At 32.6% G+C, this 25,503-nt stretch overlaps 1 protein-coding gene across 2 annotated transcripts in view; it reads left to right on the forward strand.

The window, feature by feature from the left end:
• LOC120766782 (homeobox protein homothorax) overlaps positions 1-25,503 on the forward strand; it is a 320,231-nt gene that overhangs the window by 137,129 nt on the left and 157,599 nt on the right. For both annotated transcript variants that reach the window (XM_040092474.1, XM_040092476.1), the window contains exon 7: positions 12,236-12,359. In XM_040092474.1, coding sequence (XP_039948408.1) covers positions 12,236-12,359 — 124 coding nt within the window. The remainder of the gene's footprint in view (positions 1-12,235; positions 12,360-25,503) is intronic.

Raw genomic sequence — 25,503 nt, forward strand, 5'->3', positions numbered from 1 at the left:
ATGATTTTGTTGTTGTTGCTTGTGCTATAAATGCATTATGGCTTCTAATTGCGAACGCGCTTAAGACGTGCTGAGAGTGGCAACCGAGGTGTTGTCAACGTATATCGTCACCTAAAATGCAAAATAACGTAACATCACTTTTTATAAGTTTGCAGGCGAAGGAAAAACGGTATAATAGAAACCACTCAAATTGAAACACAAACAAATTTGAGTTTCGGTTATAAATTGGTTATATGTTGGTTATATATTGGTTATATGTTGGTTATGTTTTAGTCAGTTTATGCTACATATATGTAATTAGATGTAGTGAATCGCAAGCAATAAAAAATTCAATTTCGATTTTTTTGATGATACGTTGTTTTGAATTTTTGGTTACGATATGTATATATATATGTATGTAGAAATATGTTTAGTTACAGCTATTTTAAGCTATTTAATGCTTTCGAAATCACAAATATGCGGACATTTGTCAAATTATTCCTTCTAGAAGGGAAACTTTAATAGTTATATATCCCCAACTCGTTATAAGCAAAGAGAATAATTAATTATACCTAAATTCTAAAAAAATATATTTGCTTTTATTTAGAAAAATTTGTTCAAAATATAGAGATCAATATAACAATACTAATATTTTGTACGCTACTGTATGTCGTATAATTATATCCTACCTATAAGCAGTAGTATTTGCTTCATTGTTGTTATAACCTTTAGATACGCTGCTTTGATGCTTTGAGGGTGTTAAGACCGCATAATTGAGTTTTGGCATTGTTAGCGCCGAGGTTTGCTGAGCGATTTATACGTTTATAAATAAATATATATACATTTATATATATACTTATGTGTGTATTAAAATCACATCTTTCCTCTCTGGAACGTCGGAACGTCTTCCACTTCTGATCTCTACCCGAAACTCCCTTAATTTTCTTGCTGACCACTTACATTGATTTCATCATCGCTATTAGTCGAAAGTAAAACAACTTTTACTTTAATCAATTTGTAGCACTTATGTTTTTCTTTTTCAGCAGTAGCAATAAATTACTTACTGCTTGTCATAGTAATTCTTTCGATTTTTTCCGCCACAAGGCGACTCGCGTAGCTTGCATTATCTGCCAGCCGTTGGTCAGTAAATATATTGAACAAAGTTTTGTTTTACTTAAACTACTTTTACGCGACCCTTAAATAATAAACCCTTCTCTTAAATACTCGTAAAACACATTAACTTCCCCACACCTTGCAGCTAGGTCTATTTATTGCTCGCCGCCTCGTCATTTTCCCTTCGCCTTAACCGAGTTTTGTACGTATAATTACATAAATAGAAAAGTTTTGGTCCTAACTTTGTTTTTGTTTTTGTTTGTGTTATTGTTGCGTATTTATCTATAGCTGATTACTTAATATCAACTTATTTCGTAGTTTAATGTTTATGGCACTAGTAGGCCTTAAGCGAGGGTGTTGGAAAAATGTCATCATAAATATCGGTGGTCTGAGTTAAAAAAATTTAGTATATAATTAGGAATAAGAAAATATCAAATTAAACGTTTTATGAATTAAAATTAGTTCAAAAATATGTAAACAAAATATTAAAAAGAATTAAGATTGAAACTGAAAATAAAAAAAATAATAAAAAAAATTAAAACAATATAAAAAAATGAAAGAAAAATATAAAAAAAAATAACATTAAAAATATAAAATATATATATGTGTAACAAAAACAAAATATTTAAAAATATATAAAAAAATTTAAAAAATATTTATAAAGATAATGCCAGGTTTTCAGTATGAAATATTAAAAATAGGAAAAATAAATATTAGAAAAAAAATTTATAAAAATCTATAAAATTAAAAATATTAAAAAATAGAAAAATATTTTTCTAAAAAATATCAGCCCTTCATTATCAAATTTGCTAGTTTTATTGACTTGTCTTTCATAGTGAGCCCCAGCTGCTAACATATCTTGCTTAAAGCTGATTTCATAACTGCATTTCATTACTGATAATTTTTGTTCTTCTTCCATGCTTTATTCGAACCATCAGCTAAATCCTAGCAATAGCTTAAGCCAGCTCTCAAATATCTTTTAATTTTCTTTATTAAAAATACATTTAAACTTAGCCGTACAGTTGCGCTTGCTTCAAAAATATATTTGCCCCTCGTTTCTGCTATCTCCCCAAACCACGCTGCCTCCATAAATTGTCCCACAGCGGCTTCTCAGCCATTTTGGTTCGCCGCTTTTGCCTTCGCCTTCGCCTTTTTCAATTTTCGCATTTGTTTTATAAATAAATAATTTCAACATTTTACGTGCAACTTCGAGTGGCACAGCCCACCATTAATAAATAAGAACATGCCACTTGCGGGAATACTTACGTACGACAGTTTAGTTAAGTCGTTGTTGTTTTTGCAAATAAGTTAAATTGTTTCTTGATCACTAAACAGGAAGTAAGTGTGTGTGTGTGAGTGGGGGTGTTTGGCTGGTAGCGGGGTTGAGCCACTCACCCTTTTTATTGCTTGCTTGCAAATAACACTTAGTCGGTTAGTTATAACGGTACATGGCCACAAACTACACCACTTTGGGCCGCCCTGCAACGCTGCGTATCAAAGAAACAAAGAAATAGCATACCCATATAACGGTAGCTGGTAGTTGCCGCACAGCCATGCCACTTGCGCGCCGTGTCCCTGTTGGCGCCACACCGGTAGCTCCCCAAAGTGGCATAACGTCTAATGGTTATAGCGATAACGCTGGCGATTGTCAATGAAGTTATCAGCCGGGTGTGTGTCTGTGTGGGAAGCGCACAGACAGTGCACAATTTTTTGTTGGTTTTTGTTTTAGCTTTGTTGGCGTTTGCTAACAATTTTATTGTTTTTGTTATTGCTGTTTTTAATTTTCATTTATTTATTAATAAAGCGCACTTAAGATAAATGCGCGCCGATATACAAGCGCGACTGTATGTATGCCTGTGTGTGTGTAGCGCAAGTTTGTAAGCTTTAAGCGAAGTCCATTGAAGAGTTAGGTACTGGCACTAGCTACAAGCTGCTTTGTTTAATGTTGCAACGAATTTATATGGCTCGCTTTGTTTTTGGCTTCTTCACCACACAAATATTACAAATATTGGTTAGCGACGCGCAATTAAGCGCATTTTTTTAATGAAATACAATTTAATATTGATAACTGTTTGGGGACATGCAAGCTTAGAAAACAATAATGGTACAATGCCAACAAAAAAACTCAGCTACGCTTATATGTATATGTGGGTGTAATGGTCACAAATAATGCCAGAAATCCAAATAAACATTAGTATTAATTGCTATGCAAACGCGCGAAGGTATACGTGGCAAGCTTATGGGTCAAGTGTTGTGGCAGATAGTTTGAATGCACACACATATGTACATGCGAATGGTTTTGGCGCTTACTTTCTCTTTTGTCTGCTTTCGCGCTGCGACAGGATTAAACTTTCATTAGCATTTTAGTTAGTATTTGCTGGCGCTTTTAATGACAACAGTTAGTGTGGAAGGAAGGGAAATTTGTGCGGTTGTTTGTTAAACGCGATCGCTGGACTGAATTTTGAGGCAAGTGCACCCACCGACACATACACATACACAGTTGCTCTGCTCTGCTAATAGCGAAATTTATTTGGTATTTTAGTAGATGCACAGAGTTTGATAGTTTAATTGGCATTAATTGAATTGGATATTAATTAAAGTATTTCGCAAGAACCCTTCGGGCACGTCCCGAACACAGCGCCTTTAGCTTGTGGCGCTGCGGTGGCGCATTGTGAGCAGAACACACGTGTGAAAAAGGCGAAAAAACGCACTTTGCCCTCAACTCATGCATGAAATCGTTGAAAAAATGCTTTACAACAACTATAAATACACACAAGTAAGTGCGTTCGCTTAGCTGCATACGCCCTTACGCACTTTTGCTCCCTAATTGTAATTTAATAGCCTTGCTGCAGCGATAACGGCAGGTGGCGGCTGGCTAGCCGCATTGTTGTTTGTACAAAAACAAAAGGCAACAGCCTACTGTATCTTAATGCGTTGCACTAATTTGTCGCAAAGTGGAAGGGTTAGAGCGCACATCTAGCTGCAGGTATTTGTGGCACGCATGATTTTCAAGCAAAAAACGTAATTTGTGATGTCTTTGCGAGTTGTGCGTAAGTTGTTTTAGTTGCAAGTGCAAGGGAGTATAAAACACGTAACGCTAATGAGTCGGTGCGTGCACAAAGATATCGGATTTAACTGGACCGACCAAGCATAAATATTGTTATGGAAGAGTCGAGTAAGCAATTAGCATTTTTTTAGATTAAAAATAACAGAAACTGTGGATATGTCTACATTAATGTGCTTTACATATTTTTCTTTTTAAAATATAATAAAAAGATGATTTACATAGACTCTAGGCTATTGCTTTTACTTTCTGAGGGTTTCTTATCGAAGTTTCAAAATTAGCAGAGAAAATAGTTTGATTAATAAATTATCGATAAAACTGTAGACGAGGCATTACAATTACAACCTTCACATTTTTTTGTAGGAGTATGGGAAAAATAATCGAAATTTCGATACAACACTTTAATAAATATGAATTCTCTTGTATAAAATATTTTATATAGACAGTTTGCTACAAGGTGGCGGCTTTTCGCACAATTTTTGGATGCACTATTTTAAGTAGAGATGCTATGAGCGCTGATCTTTCGAGAAACTACTGTTGGGTGAGGTTAGGAACCGAGTACCATCGTAGCTGGATTTCAAAAATACAGTTTCAAGAAAAAGACGCTTTGATGCTTTAAAGAATTATTTCAGTGTTCTGCCAAATTAATAATGTATTTAAGGGTCAAAAGTCTACAAAAACCAATTTCGAATTTTACAAGGCCTCAAACTGGCCTGACTACTTAAAAAATCAATATTGGCAAAAAGCGCTTGGAAATGGAAACTGTGTTATTGCCATACATAGCTAATTACTAATTGATGCTGAAATATTTTTTGAGCTTCAAACTCTAGAAGAAAGCTAACACAAAGTCAATGAACAGCTTAGCTATATCTCAATTCAAATGCCTCAAAATTAAATAAAAATGGTGATAAAAGTGTTACAATGAATAAACTAAAGCCGCTCAAAACTAATAGATACATTTCAACTGGTGCTACCTTAGCATGGCAGCGTATTGACAGACCTCAAAAACAACACTTAAAAATACCTTTTTACAAAATTTACTACTAAATCGAACCAGTGGCTTTGAAAGCATGCTGCTGCTGCTGCTCGCTGAAAGCCAATAAAATAAACATTAAGATTTTTATAACCGCATTTATGTACGATTCTGCGTATTCAATGGACTTGCCACTTCGTCCAATACACAGACACACATCTGCATAAAATCATTCGATAAAAGCGTTTGTTGTTATTTAAAGTTAATTAAACACACCATTTGATGCTAGCGCAGCAGACAAAAACCGTGTAGCAAGTAAAAGTCATTAAGGGGCTACTAAGTTAGGTTTTTTTACATGCTCTCGCTGGCTGCCATGCTGTTGAACTTGCTGAAGTTGTTGCTTTTGTTCTTGTGGTTTGTTGTTGGCGGAAATGTAACAATCGCATGTGCGAAGGCATAAATAGCTGACTGCTGGTTGCTCTCGCGTTAACTGCTCATCAAATGTGTGATAATTAAAATCGACGCTAACTCGCTGTTGATTAAACAAATTAAGAGTAAATGTGGCGGCTGCGCGGCACAAGCGCTGGATGTGTGAAAAAACAAATACAGAAGTTGGAATGTGGAATTGGAAATTCTTCATTTTTATTTAGAAAAAATGCATTTATAGACAGAAATTATTGAAATTTCTGTGGCTAAGCTGCTGAACTTCAACACTTTGCAACTCTACCCGTCACGCTCTTTGGACACTTAAGTTATAGTTGAGATTTTTGCTAGCAGCAAGTGAATTTGTATGTATAATTTGTTCTATTTCTTTCAATTTGCCATCTGCTTCACAGCGCTTAAGTCAAGTACTTAAGTATTACGCTTAAAGTGCCACTTCTGATGCCCTGAGGGCGGCGCACTTCATGCTCATGCCGCATGCACTTGTCAATTGTGCCACTGCTTTTCGATATTTATGGAGTTTACACAGGCATTCTGGAGAGTAAACTCTTATAATTGCAATTAACAATTAAGTGAAAATATACATTTGCCGATAAGCTTTTTATTGAGTTTTAATAGTTTTATTGAAGTGCTGCTTGAATTGGCTTTTAATAGAAAGTTTCGAGTGTCGAAACAAATGAGTGCTAGGATTTTACAAAATTTGTATATGCATAAAAAAAGTTTATAGTTTTTCGAATTGCTTGTTATTATAACTATTTTAACATTATAACTACAAATATTAATGATTTTAAAATATATTTACTTTGAAATTTCTTAAAAAATCGAAGAATAATCATTAGCTTTTCTTATAATTTTTTTTCTAATTTTATTAAAGCGAACGAGCAGCTAAATTTGTTTAATCCCGCTTAGAAAATTATAAAAATATTTTTTATATACCTTTAGTACTTTCCTCTACTCATTTCTTTACTTCATTATAAATATGTTAACATTTTCTTAAGAAAACCTACTTGTTATGCCAAATCGCGCTGCATCCCATCTAAATGTCCAAACTCGCGCAGACTTCTCTTACCTCCAACAACACATGCAACACTTGTTATCAACTCAAGCAAGTAACATGTTGTATAACACCTCAATTCCTTGAGCATTCCTTTGCCTCGGCAACTCTCTGACAACTCAATCACTATTTACAACTGGCAAATACCTTTGCCCATAAAAGTTTGCCAGAGTTGAAAATAGAAAACTGTCTATATTGGCAGAAATGCAATAAAAGCGCACGCTGCAGCTGCAACATCCAGTGGCACGCGTTGTTGCCAATCAAAAAAATACTAAAATAAAATCGTTGAGAGCTAAAATACACAAAGCTAATTACATATTCATTTATACACTTAAGACATAGCACAATTTTGAACACTTCCAGCAAAATGGTTGCACTCTGCAGCAACAACTCGCAATCAGGCAGCGCCAATCGCAACACGCGTCGGCGAGTTGCGCGCTTAAGTCTTTTGTTTTGGGTTTGACAGTGGTTTGTTGTAACGAAAAATAATTAATATAAAGACATATATGAATATGTACATACATACATATGTCTAGCAAATAATGAGAAAAACTGTTTAAACAAAAAATATGAAAAACTTAAAACAAAAGTATAATGAAAAAATAGTCTTTTGTTTGAATTTTTTGTTTATATTGTGTATATGCTAAGAATAAACGTAAGCTCTTGAAAAAATTAAAATAGTTAAAAATACAAAAAAAAAAATATTTTTGAAAATATTAAAAAAAAAATATTTTTGAACACATTATATAGTGCAAGCGGCAGACAAATATATCTAGCTGCTCGTTTGCTTTAATAGAATTTAAAAAAAAAAAACGTAAGAAAAGCTGATGATTATTCTTAGATTTTCAAAAATATCAAAATTTTTTTTGTATTTTTTTTTTTGTTAAAACTAATCAAAATTTTTTAATTTTTTTTTACTTCTTGTTAATTGTTTATATTTTTTAAACCCACTTTTCATACAAGCAGCGCTAGTGTTCCTAAATGTCTGTAATATCGCGTAAAAATAACGCCATCTGAAAGCGCATGTTTGCAACAAATTAGATTTCACTGCTTTTTTATGTAATTTTTCAGAACTCTCACAACAATTTTCATAGCAAAATAAACGATATGAAAAGAGTTAAAAAAACCGGCAAGCAAGCATATATCTTAAATTTTTTTGAGCACTCTTGGTAAATACTCACATATATTTAATATGTATTCAAGTGACGTCGAGCAGTTTACATGTATATATAGCTTTTTAATTTGCTTGTGACTGCTGTACTGTAGTACTCACGCTGTTGTTTTTTGTATAGAACACGTTTGCCGCAAAGGCAAAGCAAGCGCTCACTCAGCTGCCTGTGAAACGACTCATTTGTAATTATAATCGAAATTTCGCCTTTTGTATTGCTTTTGCAAGCAGTTGTGTTTGTAATTGTTTTCACTTTTCAAATATTTTTTATTCTTAATTTTTTCTTCAAAGAGTTATTTTTACTATGACAGACATTTGGGTACTCCGTGTTGCTACTCTCATGCATAATAATTCTTTTATTATGATTTTTTCATAATTTACATAGATATATTTATATAACTGTGTACATAAAATATAGTATATACATATATATACATATGCTAGCCTTTTCAAAATACCCGTGATGGCGGTTAGCCATTGCACGCATTTGAATTTCACCTCATCAAACATTTGCTTTTAATAGTTATGATTATTGTCATTTCGCATGCTCGTCCTGTGTGCAGAAAATTTGAAAACATTCAATTAAAATGCAATGCAAATAATTTTTATTAACTATTTAGAAACGTTGTCTGCATTTAAAAGAGGCACTAGTTGGCGTAGTGTCATATTTAGTGAAGTTTTTTTCTAGTTTTTTTTCCATTTTTGCTTTTTGATTATGAAAGGTCGCAGCAAATGGTGGGAGAGTTTTACAGTTTTTGTTTTTATTGGCAGTCGCTTGGTTATGGCGTTGACTATAATTGGTTATTGCGGCGTGCAAAAATGAAATATTAGTTCGCTGTGTGCGAAAAGGCGTGGCTTGGCGGTGTGGAGTTTCAAATAGGTAAAGAGATGTGAGCTGATCAGAGCATTTGTGCTTGTATATTATTGTTTGACAACTAGAGGATTTTTTCTCTTTGATGCAAAGTGGATAAGAGAAATTTTTTCCTTCTACGTTTTGATAAATTTTCGCTAAAGAAGTATAAATTAATTTCTTTTTTGAAGAATACAAATTTTTGTTACTAAATTTAGTTTTCTCTCTAAGTGAAATGTGATTGTTTTGGGGGAGATATTTTTTATACTTTTCAATTCTTTAAATACAAAATATTGAGCCCGCATACTTTGTTTTTAAAGCTGATTAACTTTTCAAAAGCTTCTGCATATTTTATATCCATCTTTGTTTTTAATTTAGAAGTTCAGTCTTCAACACTGATGAGTTTGTTTAAGTTATTTTTGTAACTTTTTCTCTTCTTCAGTTTACTTTCCATTCTTATATACAACTAATGATTAAATTTTCCAGCATATGACTTTCAACAGTTGATTGCCCTGCCACCTGCTTTATATAACTAAATTTCCCATATTAATTTGCAAAAGGACTGAAATGAATATCCACTAATTCTGCGTTCAAATTTTAATATGCCGTCAGCGACATGCCTTTTGACGCGTCAATGTTGCAAGCTTTTTGTGGAAATGAGCTAAGAAGAAAATACATAAAAATAAAGGTAGAGCGCATATGTGCTAAGTTCAAATGCACACAAACACATACATACACAAATATACTTCTTATCATATGCATTAGAGCACATGTGCGAACCTTAGACGCACACGCAGCCGCATATTAATTTCTTACGCTTGCGATTTTCATTTAAATTGCAGCTAAGCATATATTTATACATTTATAAAACATTTTTTTAATCACATGCATGTAGTATACGTATGCATGTGTGTATGACGATTTTGTAGCTGTTCGCTTTAACTTTTTTAGACATGGTCTAGACGTTCTGACCGCGCTTGATATGCACGCAAATGTACATATGTACACACATACTTCGCTAAGCGTGCTCGCATGTTTGGCGGTGCTTCTGCGACCCTATATACATACATATATGTATGTGTGTGTTTGAGCATTTAAATATGTATGCAGCGTTGCGTAAAGCCCATCATTTCGTTTTTGACATTTTGACAGGCCGACAGGTTGGTCTAGTCGATCGGTCGACTTGTTAAGGAAAATTTTGTCGGCTTACTGGGAAACTCCATGCCGACAATAATCGTAGAATTTCAAGTGAAAGTGTGTGCGTGTGGGAAAATATGTGCTTAAGAAAATATTTGTAAGACAGTTTTGAATGCGGTTAAAGGATTTTGATAACAAGTAGCAAAATAGAATTAAATTATATTTTTTTTATACACGTTTTTTCTTGTTTTGGTCGAAAAAGAAATAAAAATTATATTTTTCATAATTATTCAAAAATATTTCGTTCATTCATAGATTCCCAAATTCTGAACTATTCTACAATTTAGATGCGTTGAAGAATTATATAGGACATTGTTGAATGCGATTAGAGGATTCTGAAAAAAAAATATTAGAAAATAAGTAATTAATAACTTTTATAATTATATATATAATTTTTAAATAATTTCTTTCATAACATTTAAAGAAGTAATAAACTCTACTTTTTTCCTTAAAAATTAATAGTTAAAAAAACCAATAAAATTTAAAATTACTAATTTAAAATAAATAAAAATTTAATATTAAAATTAATTTTAATCTTAAATTCACTATTTATTTTTAATTTAAAAGTATTTCTAATTATTAAAATTTAAAAAAGTAAAAATTTTGAGTTTTTCGTTAAAATAATTAAAAATTCATAATAAAATTAATATCTTTTAATTGAAATAATTTTTTCATAATTATAACTAATTTTTTAATTAAAATAATATTATAAATAATTAATTAAAGTTGATTTTAATTATTTATAAATTATTTTATACAATTTCAAAAATATTCTATATTTGTTTAAGTGATTTAATTTTTTTCCTTACTTTAAATAATACTAAAATCTGGGTAAGGTTGCTATAAATATTTCAAGGGCGCAGGTACTGAAAACGCGCAAAAAGGTAAATTGTGTATGCGTCAGTCGTGGATTCGACACATTTTACGTCGTCTTCAGTCCAAAAATTATAAATTTTTTTTTTTCAAAATTTGTCCATATATTTCATATTTTACACCTCTCACCAGTGGTCATTATAAAAGCAAAATTATGCATTTTCCAGCATATTTTGGGTTTGACTGTCGTCTACAATTTCAACTTAATTTATTGTCAAATTAATATATTTCCAAACACTTCGCATTCTATAAGGCGTAGCAATGAGGCGGCTTGTTTATTTCTGTACTTAAGTTTCGATTAGCGTCGCTCACGAAATTTAATTACTTTTTACCAATAATGTAAACGAGACAGTCACGTTTTATGCATTATTATTATTTTTGTTATTTGCTTTTTTCTGAAACCAATTATATTTGTTTAGTCACTTTTTGCGTGTGCATATACTTTTCCATTAGTCAAAAGTGATTTTATTAATTTAAAAAATGCTAATAAGCAATTTATAATAAATTTAAAAACAACAGACAATTATGTGGCTTTCGTCATGCCACTTTGCCGGCAATAATCAAAATTTATGTGCTACCCAGTTAATTACCCACTTACATACGCATAAGCAACGATAGGTCTACGAGTTTACATATTACATGGCTGTGCATGCGTGGGCAAAATAGTTGAAAAATTCTTTATTACAAAAAACACAAAAATAATATGTAATTAAAAACGTAACCTTTAAACAAAAGAGATGTAAGTAATGGGGGTATTGAGAGCATTGTGTGAGAGGGAGGGTGACTATAACCGTTCGCATTTTGAAGATTTGTTGCTTGGGATGTAATGACTTTGGTGAGGCATTACTGAAGAATTATTTTAAATATTTTCTTCACTTTTTTTATTCTATAATGAAATGATAATTATGTTTGGCCACAAGAAAATAATTAAAAATATTTTTAATAGCACAACTGCTTATATGCTGATTGAAAAATCAGAAAAATTTATGTATGCAAATATTGAGAACGTAGCAAACGTGCTAAGAATGCGTCTATTATGAAGTTTCGTCATGCCAAAGATCACATTAAAACTTTAGCGGCAAACTAAACTGTCTTTAGCATACTCAATTAAGTTTTAATTGCACTTCGTTAAAAAAAATATACAAACATTACAACAAAAAAATAAAAAAAATTAAAAAATACAAAAAAAATTAAGAAATTAAATTATACACAAAATTCGCTTTGAACTCAGCGCGCAGCCCACACAAAAGCGCTAGCCGCCGAAGTCGCCGCGAAGCATAGTCCAAACACGAGTAGCCGTGACTACAGCTGTGATGAGCGCCATATACATATGTAAATAATGGCAGTAGTGATTTCGGTACTCAGTAGTTGTAAAATTATTATAAGTATGTTTACGAATTTAAATTTTAACCATTTACCTATTTAAAATGCCATAAATTTATTTAACACAATTATTGCTATGCACACCACATATGATTTTTATTAATGTGTATATGTTCGCTCTTTCGTCTTTTCATTTACAGCGGCCCCCTAGTTCACAATTGTCATATGGTGGCGCCATGAACGATGACGCTAGGTCGCCGGGCGCTGGTAGTACACCTGGCCCACTATCACAACAACCACCTGTCTTAGACACATCAGACCCTGGTAAGTGCTGCATAAATACAAATTATTTTTTATTACTAGTTTTTTTGATTTGAGCTATAAAATACGACTGTTGCTTTAAATGCTCAGGTGTAGGTGATATCGAGAGTTTTAGAGTAGGTTATGCGCGATATGTGCTTTTATGTGCGTCATAGAAGCCTGCTTGTGACTGGTATGTAATTTATTATGGAACTCAATAGAAATTGTGTTAAAGTGTTGGCATTAGGTAACCTAAAAACCGAAAGAAATGCAACAAGTAGAACAGTGAGTCAACACAAAAACAAAAAAGTTAAATTTCTTCGTTGAAAAAAAACCAAAAAGGTAGCTGCTCGTCGCTTAAAAGCCTCCACTTTAATGAGCGCCATTAAGCAACATTGTTGTCCGAAGTAATTTTGCGAGCATTTAATTAAATTTCCAACACCTTGAACGGGTATTTAAACCGTAAAGCCACACAGCATACGCGCGCTGACCAGTTTTAAGCAGAATTTTAAAACCACTCAAATTGGTAGAGTACATGTACAAACATATAGATGCCGTAAAGCTTTTTATTTTAGTTTTCTCACTAGTAAATCAATAGTATTAGGCTCGCCTAATAAACTTCAACATAAATTCATCATTTTAATTACTTTAGTAAAATTGCGACACGCCTAGTTTATGTGCGAACACACGAACACAGCGCTACAAAGCTTAATGTATCGAAAGCTCCGACGAACGACGCGGTTGCCTAGACGCAGTCGAATCTCATGTAGCGGCAAAGTTTAAACAATCAACAATTGAGCGCACAATTTTTGTGTGTTTGAAAATAAATTTTTATAAAAAGTAGAACAAAATGACACAATAACAACAACAACTACAGCAGCTATAAAGGTGAAGCCAGCCAGACAAAGCAAAAGATTGAATGCTAAGCTGAAAATCCCATTTTTATGATTTGCTACAGACACTTTTGGGCGCTTAAAGCGTCGTAAGCTGCTTTGTGCGTTGAAAGAAATATATATATATTTACACTCATGCGTACAAGCAAAACTCATAAGGCAACAACAAAAAAGCGAACTATAAAAAGATCTTATGAAAAAAGCAAGCTTCTACTCAGCACGGCGTGGCAGACAGCTGGGCGCGCATGAGCGTCTGCGCAGAAAATGCATTATCACTGTCTGCCGCACAGTGCAGTGCAGCTGCAACTGCCGACCGCTGCCCGCTGCCCGCTTGCAAGTAGTTACACCGTGTGGCGCAAGCACCGGCAACAGCGCGCGCAGTTACAATTTTTGCCTATCACCGTAAATAATTCATTACATTGAAATCTGTTTGTTGTTATTATTATTGTTGTAGTAGTGCTAGTAAAGATCTGTAAAATTCAATGCAAAAGATGCGTTCGAAAACGCTTTTGTTTGGCGTTCGCTTTATTGCTTTTTTAATGTGATTTTTTTCGCTTTGTCCGCTCAAGTATGCCTCGGAGTATTGCTTGAGCCCCGGCTTTTGAAGTGCTCCAATGGTGCTGTGACCATTGTCTTTTCACTCTTTTCTTTCTGGTATCTGGTGTTGTATACATAAAGTGGAGTGCATTGTGAGTGCTACGTGGAGCGGCCCATTTTCAAAGGGCTTTTCTTGAAAGTGCCGGCTGGGCTGTTAAAGACGGCAGCGCATGCGCGTTTTGGCGGCAAAAGCAGCAACTTTGAAGTGTTTCTCCACTGCTTGTTGAGCATATTTTTCATAGGAAATTATTATGACTGCGCTTACGTCTGCTATATTGACGTCATTTGTGGTGGAGGTAACAGGCTTAAGAGCCAAGAGCGAACATTTTCACACACTTAACAGTGTTTTTTCTGTCTTTTTTTGAAGAAGTTGAAGAAGTTTAGCGCATAAACGGTTCGTGCTGCAGGCAGGCGTCTTCTGGTCTGGCTTAACGCAGTGAAAGTTGCTAAGGAGTCTTAAAATGAAAAAAAAAAACTGTTTTAAGTTTGTTGAGAAGCGACTTTTTGCGACTATTTTCTTTTTGTACAAATTTCTTTTTAATATTAACTTACATATTTTTTTAATATTTTAAAATTAAATATGTAAGCATTAAAAAAAAAAATTAAATTAAAAAATGTTGTAATTTTTGTATTTTTTTATTAAATTAAAAATGTGATAATTTTTTACTAAAATTGTTTTTACAAAAATGTTCATATTTTTATATTATTTATTTTATTGATTTTTTTAATTTAAGTTTCATATTATTTTTTAATTAAAAATGCAAATTTTTTAAAAAATATTTGTATCACAAAAATTTTCTAATTTTTGTATCATTTATGCACATTTTTGTTTTTTGTAATTAAAAAAAATGTGTCCAAGTACCAAGTCCTTACACTAAGCATCTAATTGCGCATTACCGCACTAAAAATGCCACGCAAAAGTTAATTTTGCAAAGTAGCGAAAAATTACCCGTATCGATAAATGTGGCCACACCCCTTTTTCACTGCCAACACACTGCAAATAAAAAAGAGAATAATTTTTGAGTCAGCAAAAAACATCTCCCAAAAAGCAATGCGTCAACATAGACAGAAGGCAATTGTATTTACGTGCGCCTGGTGCAACCCCTAAAAGGCGACAACAAAAAGTACAAGTTTCCAATTTTACGTGCGCGCTGTTGCGCATAGCGTATGATGACGTGGCGCCGCCAGCGACAGCAATTCGAGCAGCCGAAACAATAATGCGTTATCATATTTCGCATTTATGAGACCAGTGAATGATCAAATGACGAACTGCCCGCTAAAGGTGGGTCTATCGGCAAGGGGTGCGCATTAAATTTCCACCGCTTTTGTCTACGCGCAGCATAACAAATAATATTTTTTTTCAACTCTCCTTTTGGTGAAACAGCCTTTGCTAATATTCGTAAAATGTTTCGGGGTGTTTTTGGTGTTGGTACGCGCATCACAACACATCGCGTCACTTCACAGCATAACAGGGCATCGCATTGTAAAAAGCCATCAAAATTAACGCGCATTCATCAGCAGTAGCATCAACAAGCCCAACCACAATAGAAACAACCACCGGCATTGCGAAGCAACAACAACTACAGCCAATGTTGCGCTTGACAGTGGCAACATGCGTTTGTGACAAACTGAAGTACGAAAAGTACCGAATAATAATAGTCGCAAAAAAAAATCAAAATAAAAAAAAACGCGAAACGAATGCAACAAAAACAAACGCAAAAACGAAAGCAAGAAATTGTCATGGAAGTTGACAAACAAGCAACACCAGTTAATATCAACAACAACACTAGTCACAACAATGCATCTGCACTACTGAGGGGTTATAAGCGCAACAAGAACAACACTTTGATTTGCTTAAACGACAACAACTTTTGACAACGACTTTTCAACCATTTTTATGATTCATCGCATCAGCAACCAAAATATAATTTGAAATTAAAAAAATAACAGTTTCAATGCAATAGAAGGGAAATGAACAAATCAAAAAGTGGTGTTTCTGTTGTTGGTGTAGGAAAAAATAGCGGCTTTTATGCGCGAGAAGGAAATAGGTTGAAGTTTTTTGTAACGAAAAAAACAGCATTTTTCATAAATTTTTTAAGGAAGTGCCTGATTTTTGTGTGTTAATGTTTTTTTCAGACTTAGCTATTATATCACTGACTGAAAGGGCTCTTTTTACGTTTCATATATAAATATATGAATATAAGAACATTTTTAGTTTATAGAAAAAAAGTAGGAAAATTTTTTTTGTGGTGAAAAGACATAAAATTGGAAATACATTAAATAATCCATTAGATTCCAAGGATTTAGATAGGAGTTTTGTTTGTCACAAATATGTAAAATATTTACTTAACTTCCAAAATTGTAAGCCAGAAAATAAAAGCAATAGTTTTTGTAACGAAATAAATTATTTAAAAAATTTATAAAGTATTTAAAAAAATAATAAAAAAGTAAAATTAAAAATTTAAATTCTTTAACTAAGATTTTTGTTTGTGAAAATTTATAAAATATTTCCTAACTAGAAATTAAAAAACAAAGGCTTTTATAATTAAAAAAAAATTTAAATCTTTTACGAGTTTTATTAAAATAAAAAAAAAAATTAAATACAAAAAGTTTATAATTAAGTAAATTATTTAAATAATATTAAATATTAAAAGTTAATTTATAACTAAAAATTGTTTGATAAAAATATTTCAACTCATTAAAAAAATTTCAACAACTATTTTAGTAAACAAATTAACAACAAAGAAATTATTAAAACATACGAAAAATTAATTTCCTAAAATAAATAAAAATTATTAAAAAAAAAAAATTTAAAATAAAATATAAATTATTTAAATAATATAAATTATTTTAATTTATGCATTTAAATTTAATAAAAATATTACAGCTAACCAAAAATTTCAGAACTATTTTAATAAAAAAATTTTGCAACTAAATAAATTAATAAAAATGTATAAAAAATCCATTTTCTAAAAAAATAAAAATTATTTAACAAAACAAAAAAAAAACATACAAAGAGTAAAAATAATAATAATAATTTCAATCCAAATCCATCAGAGAAATATTCAGAAAAAACTTAGATAAGAAAATCAAAAGAATAATCTAAATTACATAAATTTCAAGCGAACTGTACAAACATATAATTAAAAAAAATGTTTCATGCAACCAAGAAAACTAAAAGGTTAAAAATATACCTCAATTACATGGAAAAATTACAATTCTTGGAATATTCAGGAGAAAAGTTATAATCTAACTAGAACCTATAATTATATGTCAGCGCGCAGGCGCACACGAAAGTCAACGCAGCACACTTCGGCACGCCCACAAGCCCTACGTGCAAACTAAAGTTGTTTACAGCTACAAAAATACATATGTACATATATTGCTTTTCATTTACGCACTGCGGAGAAATTAAAATTTCACTTGCCTTAATGCCATAATTATAGGTTGTCTTTTGAGGCACCTTTTTCGGGCCAAACCACAAGCGGCATAAGCATTGGCTTAAACTTGCATGCGGCATGCAACAAGCCGTAAAACATACACTTGATTATGCTCACTTACATATAAGTATATGAGAACTGCCAAGTATCGTTAACACGTCTGCGCCACCGGTGAGAGCTGGAGGGGAGAAATTTTGAAATTTTATTTTCATAACCGCACAAAACAAGTGTCAAAATGTCAAATTAAATGTCCAGCAATTAAAAACAAAGTGAAAATAACTATTTCAATCAAAACACACACACATACATACATCACATGCGCACGAATGAATTGTATAAAATTTACTTGCGCTTAACGAGGCGACACAAAGCTGCTTTCTTAACCACCGCAAGCGAGTAAAATAAATTAAATTCAAATCCTCAGCATATGCAACACATCCACTAATGCCAATTTTCGTTTGTTATCCTTTTCAAATTGAAAAGTCTCCACGCAATGCTTGCGGTTTACTTTTGATGCTTTGAGTGACAGTTTGCCTGCCACCAGCACACCCTCCTTGCTGCTGAATGCAAATAATCAAACAGCTGCATTACATGCATGTTGTTGTTATTTTCGCTTTAGTGTTTTTTTGTGATTTTTGTATTTTGTGTTTTTGTATTTAATGCTGTTGTTGCACGCGCTTAAAGTAAACAAATCAGCAGGACATTAACCAACTGCACCACATCTCGTTGAAGCGCGATTGTGAGTAAGCGGGCTGTCAGCCACCAATCACCGCTGTTTGGCAGCAATACTAAGCGGTGACCTGGTGTGTGTGTGTGTTTTGTTTGGTGTATTAATTGAAGTGTGTAATTTAACTTATGGGGTTTAATGTGTTGTTCTTCGAAAGCTTTTAAAACGTAAATGCAATTGTCGTTTTACAGTTTTGACTCTAAGCTATTAAACACGCGGCGTAGAGTCAGAAAAATTACTGTTATTTGCTACAACCCCTGTAGTGCGGCTGTGGTTGGTGCAGTTAAGTGGCGCTAGTAGTCGGTCGAAGGTTGTAAATTTGGAGTAAAGAAGATTATATTAGCTTTGGTATTTTATAAGGCATATTTTCAATATTTTTTTATTATTGTATTATATTAATTACATAAGTTTCAAGTCTCAAGTTCCTCAAATGTAAAAAAATAATTTTTGACAGTTTTTTGTAAAATATATGAGTTTTGATTAATCTAACTTTATGGAGTATCGAATCGATCAAGCTATACCAGTCATCTAAGCATTTGTGATATCACCTTGTGCTAACATGTGCTCTGTTGCATGCATAGTTCTGTTACTCATCTTTCCTTGGTGGATATACATTTGCCGTGCGAAGATTTCAAAAAACCTAAGGGAAGATTAAATTTCTTTAAACGACTAAAATTTATACCAGTTCATAAGTTTGACAGTCAATAATTTTCATAACCCTCCTGAGCCATTCACTATGATATAACTGGTCTAAAATGTGTAATAGTATAAAGCTCGGTATCATTTTGGTTAGCGTTTATACCACTTTTATAGGATAGCATACTCTCATGTATCGAAATCAACTCACTAAATTTAGCATTTGCAAAATTTTCGATGGGAGAGCAGGATGCAAACATAGCAAGCAGAAAAATGTCGAATCGAACATGGATATTGTATCATAAAGTATAAGGGTGTTCAGAAAAAAATCAAGTTCTAATAATTTTCTCTATTAACATCGAAATATTGTATAAAAAATATTACAATTTTTAGTTGAGTAACAATTTTTTTCAGCCTTTTTTCTTCAAACAATTTTCAAAATTTTTTTTTGCTTTCTAAATATTTTTTATAACGTCTGAGTATAAACTATGAACCAAAATTATTGTAATTATTAGTCTCAAATAATTATTTTAGTATACACATACATAATATCTAATACTTTCTTGGCGAGAGCTTCACCTTCACCATTTTCCCACTCACAATTCATAAATATATATTTACGATACATGAAAATCTACCACATATGTAACTACATCGTCGCTACCGCAAAATGCTTAAATAAATTTTCTACTCATTAAGTAGGAAAAAATCGATTTTCACATTTGATTAGGCATAAACAAATTGCGCTGACAGTTTGGCAGCCGCAACGACGCCGCCGCTAGACAAACGAAAGCGGCTAACACAAGCACCCATTCATACATTCAACAGCTAATGCATACAACAACAGCAACCAGTATAAGCAACAATGTTGTAAGTGGAAAAAAAATATATATATTGTATATAAAATTATTTCCACTTGAATAAGTTAAGTGAAATTTTCACGTTAATTGCACAACTACACATACGCATAGCGCGATCTTTCCACTGTAGTCCTGAAAAATTTGTAACCAAAGCGATAAGAATTGCATACACACACACACATATATACATAAGTATACTAACAAATATGAGTGAGTGCAAAGCAGCGGCAGCGCGGAGTTTGCAATTTCTGCTGCTGAGTTGTTGCGATGAAGAAGTGTGGAAAATAGATATTTCCTGCCACCGTTTGCCGCCGCAGACAGCGGTGGACTTATGCATCTTCGCCCATTTCGGCTACGCGCATTGCACGCTTGACGCTGATAAAATATTTCATAGACATTTATGTCTGCGCGCGTGTGTGCATGTGTGCCTATATTTAACAAGTTGTTTTACAAGCGCAGACATTTCCTGCGGCTGCCGGTGCGGCGCGCCAATAAGAAATCGTGCAAAAAAGCAGTCTGCAAAAAGCAAACGCAAACGGAATTAATGGCAAGTTGCAACAATGCAATGGGAAACGCGAACGCCGGTGTATTAGTGTAACTAATAAGTTATAATGGCGAGTTGCTTTGAATGTTGGTTGGTAGGAAATATGTATTTCAAGCAGCATTCCAAAAAATATTCAAATTAGAAATTAAAAGATATTAAGAAAACCTGAAAAAATATAAGAATATTAATTGTTCGGTTATTAATAATATTTAATTACTTTTTTCAATTTCTTCAAAATCCCGTGCTATTTTATTGAATCGAAAAAAAATTTCTATTTTATTCTAATTTGTAATCCTTAACCTGTTCCCACTTTTCGGATTTGCGTCAAGTGAAAAACATTTCCGGCAGGGTTGCTCTGCTTCAATTGTATTAAGTTTCTGCACGAATACATAAAATGCTATTCAAATGGAAAATGTGATTTTTATCAATTGTGACAGAAAATTTTTCGTTGCAAATTTGTACGCTTCCAAGGGGCGTAGTAAGATTTCTTGCGCAGTATTAGAACAAACTAGTTGCGAAGACGGAGACGCTGATTGAAATTATGAGCGGTGAGGCAGAAGATGAGTGAATCAGGAAGTATTAATAAGAGTATTGGACGGAAACAAATTTAAAAAAATAATAAAAACATAAAAGATAAAATAATGTTGCAAGTTCAGTTATCTTTATTAAATTCCTTTCAATGTTTTTATATAAAATTTCTACTATAACAGTAATCACCGGCAGCCAAACGCTCATCATTCACCACAATTGCACGTTTTATCAGCTAAACTGTGCTTGCCTGCGTGACATGTTGTTTAATTGCTCTGTTGCCGCTGTCGTCCAATCAGCAGCTGCTCGAGTGGCTGGCGGCGCGTCATAAAGGGAATACACATTGAAATTTAAATCAATGCACGAGCATAGTTCGCCAGTCGGCAGCACCAATAGTAAAGCACAGTGGCGCGCATTGTTGTTGGGCGTTAAAAATAAATAAAATATAATAAAGTATGAATATAATGAAAATAGAAATCAAGCGCAATAAAATTACTAATTATTGAAAATAAAATGGCAATAAAAACGCTTCATTGGAATAGCGGCACAAAGGCAACAATTCATGATGCTCAAATAAGTAGCTGATATAATGGTGGGGTAAAAGAAGAAGTCGGCATGCAAATTTTTATGAAAACAATTTAAAGCGAATTTATAATGGGAAAATTTTAATGCAAAATTTTACTGCGAAAAATTAATGCACATTTTTTAATGAGAAGATTATTACAAAATGTTATTGCACAACATTCAATGAAATGTTTTTATTTTTTGTGAAAATAAAAATTTTAATAGAAAAGTATTTAATACACATATGTACACAGACAAAAATTTTAGGCACAATATTATTGCATAAAATATTTGATTTTTTATGTTTTGGGAATATTTAATTTTTTTAGCAAATTATTTAATGCAAATTTTCATTTACAAAGAAGCAAAATAGTATTGCGCAATATTTTATGAATTTTGTTATTTATTATGAAATTTGATAATTTTTTATATGAAAATATTAAATGCATTTTTATTGGAAAAGATTCAAATATTAATGCACAATATTTAATTTTTTATCTTTTAAGAATATTTAATTTAATTTAATTTTTTTTGCAAACTATTTAATGCACATTTTTATTAAGAAACATAATAAGCAAAATATTATTGCACAATATTTTATAATTTTTTTTCATTTTTTAAGGAATTTTATAATTTTTTATAGGAAAATGTTAAATACCTTTTTATTAGAAAAAATTCTATTATTATTGCACAATATTTATTTTTTTATTAAGATTATTTAATTTAACTTTTTAGCAAACTATTTAATGCAAATTTTTATTAAGAAACAAAACAAACAAAATATTATTGCGCAATATTTAATCAAAAATCTTATTAAGTAATTTTTTAGGAAGTTATATTGATGATGCCTTTTAGTAAAACAAAAACAATTTATACTAGATACTACTGCACTATATTTAATTACAATTTTTATCGAGTAAAATTTAATCAATTTGGAATGACAAAGAAATGGAGAATTTTTATAACGAAATATTAAATGCGAATATCTTTGAATTCATTAAAAATTTGCAATTTTTAGACATTAATTTCAGTGCTTTGTCGGATATATAATCCCGCGAAAAATACCGCCGGCATTTCGCTTTTACCCGCTCAAGCCGCGATTGCTTACTGCCTTCAAAGCGTTTATTTAAATTAAATTTCATACATGGTTGGTGTGTTTGTGCATAAAACGTATGCTGTTTTAAGTTTCATATTAACTGCACGCCTATTCATCATCATACGCACGATTTGTGGTCAGAAATTATTATGAAATTAAAATCGCATCAACTTAAAATATTTGACACTCATCTTCGTAGGCAATTTATGAAGGCAGCAAATATTTAATTTCTGCCGGTAGCGAGATACTATAACGAATGTGGCGTTTATATAAGAAATGAAAAAAGAAATGGCAGTGAGACGTCATCTCCAGCACAGTGGCTGGCATTCATAAAGCAATTTAAATGCGACTGTGTGTTTGTGTGCATGTGTGAGTGACTACATGCACCATATCGGCATGAATTTAGTGGCCGATTTGAACTGCAACACAGGCAATATTTCTGCATGTAGCTGTAGAAGGTTCCTCCTGGTTGTTTTAGTTGTAGCTTTGAATGTTTTTCTTTCTTATGTGGATTATATATTTCCTTGGTATAAAGTTTTATTTAAGTAAGCTGATAAAAAAAAGTATTTATGACTTTCGAAAATTTCAAAAAAGTTACAAAATTTTATTTTCTATCTTAGAGCAGAACTTTTCGGTTTTCTCTATAGCAGAAAAAATTACCAAATCCAAAGTTGCCCATCATTACTCATAACCAGCTTGATAGCAATAGTATTTAGAACATATAAGTATTTAAAACAAAAAATTAATAAATAAAAATAAAGCAACAAAATCTTTCAGCAGGCAGAAAACTAGTCTACAAAGTCCGGGTTTCTTCTTTAAATATACATAAATCACAGCCTACGTGATTTCAATCTCTGGCGAACAACAAAATCTTTCATTGAATTGACGCTAAATGCCAGTATATAAGTCAAGTTAATTGTGAAAAATTTTTTGAACTATTTATTTATTTGCTTAATCTAAGCGATAATTAATATAGAAATTGAAATTATTAGAAAAGGAGAGTGACTGCTGAGAAATTCGTGACAGAGCTGTTTATAAACTTCTCTTGTCAATTCTATACAAAATTATCGCTTTAAGCATACATATGGTGGAGGAACTTCTGGTGATAAACAGATTTCTATAAATCACGCGGAATTTGTGCATACATAAATAGTTCCGCAAAGGTATCTTGAAACTCTAATCAGCTTCTGTTTTTATTTATGATTTATAACATATTTTTTATAAATTTCTTTTTTGTAAGGTGAACTAAGTTCAGCTGATTTTTCAAGAAACATCTAAATATGGCAGATTACAAATTGTATGTACAATAAATTTTCAGTTGAACAAAATATGTGAATAATATGAAAGCGAATTAGGAAGTGAGAGCTGTGATTATTCCAAATACGTACATATGTTTGAATTAGTCAGCTCCAGCTGGCAAACGTCACTAAGATCTCTAGCACCAGTACCTAGAATCACTGTGTCCTCTTGAAATATGTTATTCAGAAGATTGGCTCTGTAGGCAACATTCTTTTGCCAATAAATTTTTTTTTACATATTCAAATATTATAAGGTGGCGCAAAAATAACCTTCCGATGTTTTTTGGCTGTAATTAAAAAAAAAATAAAAACTTTGATTCTGCTTGTGGATTATTTTTATTTGGTCTTTTAAATTTTTTCACATCAAGTCGAGAATATGATATCATGTAAATGGCCGCCGCCACAGTTGATTGTCATTTGAGCCCTTTTCATGGCATTTTCCATCACTTTGGCCCGAACTTCCGGCCATAGGTCCTCACATTCTTGACGGATATTGTCTTTAAGAGCTGCAAGAGTCTGAGGCTTATTGACATAAACCCGCGACTTCAAAAAGCCCCACAAAAGAAGTCTGGGGCGGTCAAATCAGGCGATCTTGATGGCCACTGCAAATCGCCAAAACGGAAGATTAGGCGCCCGGGAAATGCATCCTTCAGCATATCGGTTGTGGCACGTGCAGTGTGTGCCGTTGCACCGACCTGTTGGAACCACATGTTTTCCAATCCCAATTCATCAAGTTGCGGCAAAAAGAACTCGTTGATCATTGCTTTGTAGCGCTCACCACTCATAGTAACCGTTTGGCCCGCGACGTCTTCGAAGAAAAAAGGTCCGATGGCTCATCCAGCGAAAACAGCACACCATACAGTGACTATGAGCGGATGTAATGGCTCTTCGTGGGTTACATGCGGATTTTCAGTGCCCCAGAAGCGTTGCTTATTTACGTACCCGCTAAGATGGAAATGGGCCTCATCACTCATGATTATTTTTGATGGAAAATCATCTTCCTCTTGGTGGTGATTAAGGATGGCTTGAGCATATGTTAGACGCCATTGGCGGTCAGAAGCTAACAGTTGATACACCGTCTGGACTTTGTACATATTTAATAAATTCTAGGGAAACGAGCTGCGATTACCTTTTCCTTATTCCTGGAATAAATTCTCAAAATTATTCAATTCTATTCTTTTTATTTTTTATTTTGAAATATTTTATTTTTTTCCAAAAGAAATATTATATTACAGTTTTTTTTTGTATACTTCAGACTAGTCTAATTAAAGAATTATTGAAAAAATCACTAACTAATTTAAAGCAAAATATACTATTAACTCACGATTTACCGAATGATGGACTCACATGTACTCAGCTGACTCCCTTGTCCATTATTAAATACCACAGGTGAACACAGCGCTGGTTTATTGCTTTATTGTCTCTAGACAGAGTGAGCACTGAAATTTTCATAATAATATTAAAAATATGTGCTGCCACAACTTACAAGCAACCGTTACACACCATAGTCTAATATGTGCGTATTCATTCTAATATACATACACTCCACACATATATTCATTTATGTCCACTTAGTTACTGCCCTGGCATAGTAGATACAGTAATTTTCGACGCGCACACCCAACAAATTAATAGTGACTAAAGACCGTTGTTAGATGACGCTTTTTTTGTCATTGTTGCTGTGTCGCTCCCTTTACTTAAGTAGTAAAAACAAAGCAACCCCCCCGCCATGCAACCGGCGAACCAACCAACCGAGTGACTTGAGTACTTTGTGCTCAACTCTATTATTAAATGAAATTGTATAGTTCCGCAATTTTAGTGTTTTCCTTACTTTTTCAACTCCCCACATTTACAACGGTTATATAATTTTTAGTCATTAGAATAGTAGGGAAAAACAAAAAGGAAAATGTTTGTTGCTATTGTTGCTAGCCATGATTACACTACTGTATATTTATTTTGGCCGGCAAGTAACACCTCAAACATTA

Source organism: Bactrocera tryoni, chromosome 1 (genome assembly GCF_016617805.1).
Source record: "Bactrocera tryoni isolate S06 chromosome 1, CSIRO_BtryS06_freeze2, whole genome shotgun sequence".
NCBI lineage: Eukaryota > Metazoa > Arthropoda > Insecta > Diptera > Tephritidae > Bactrocera > Bactrocera tryoni.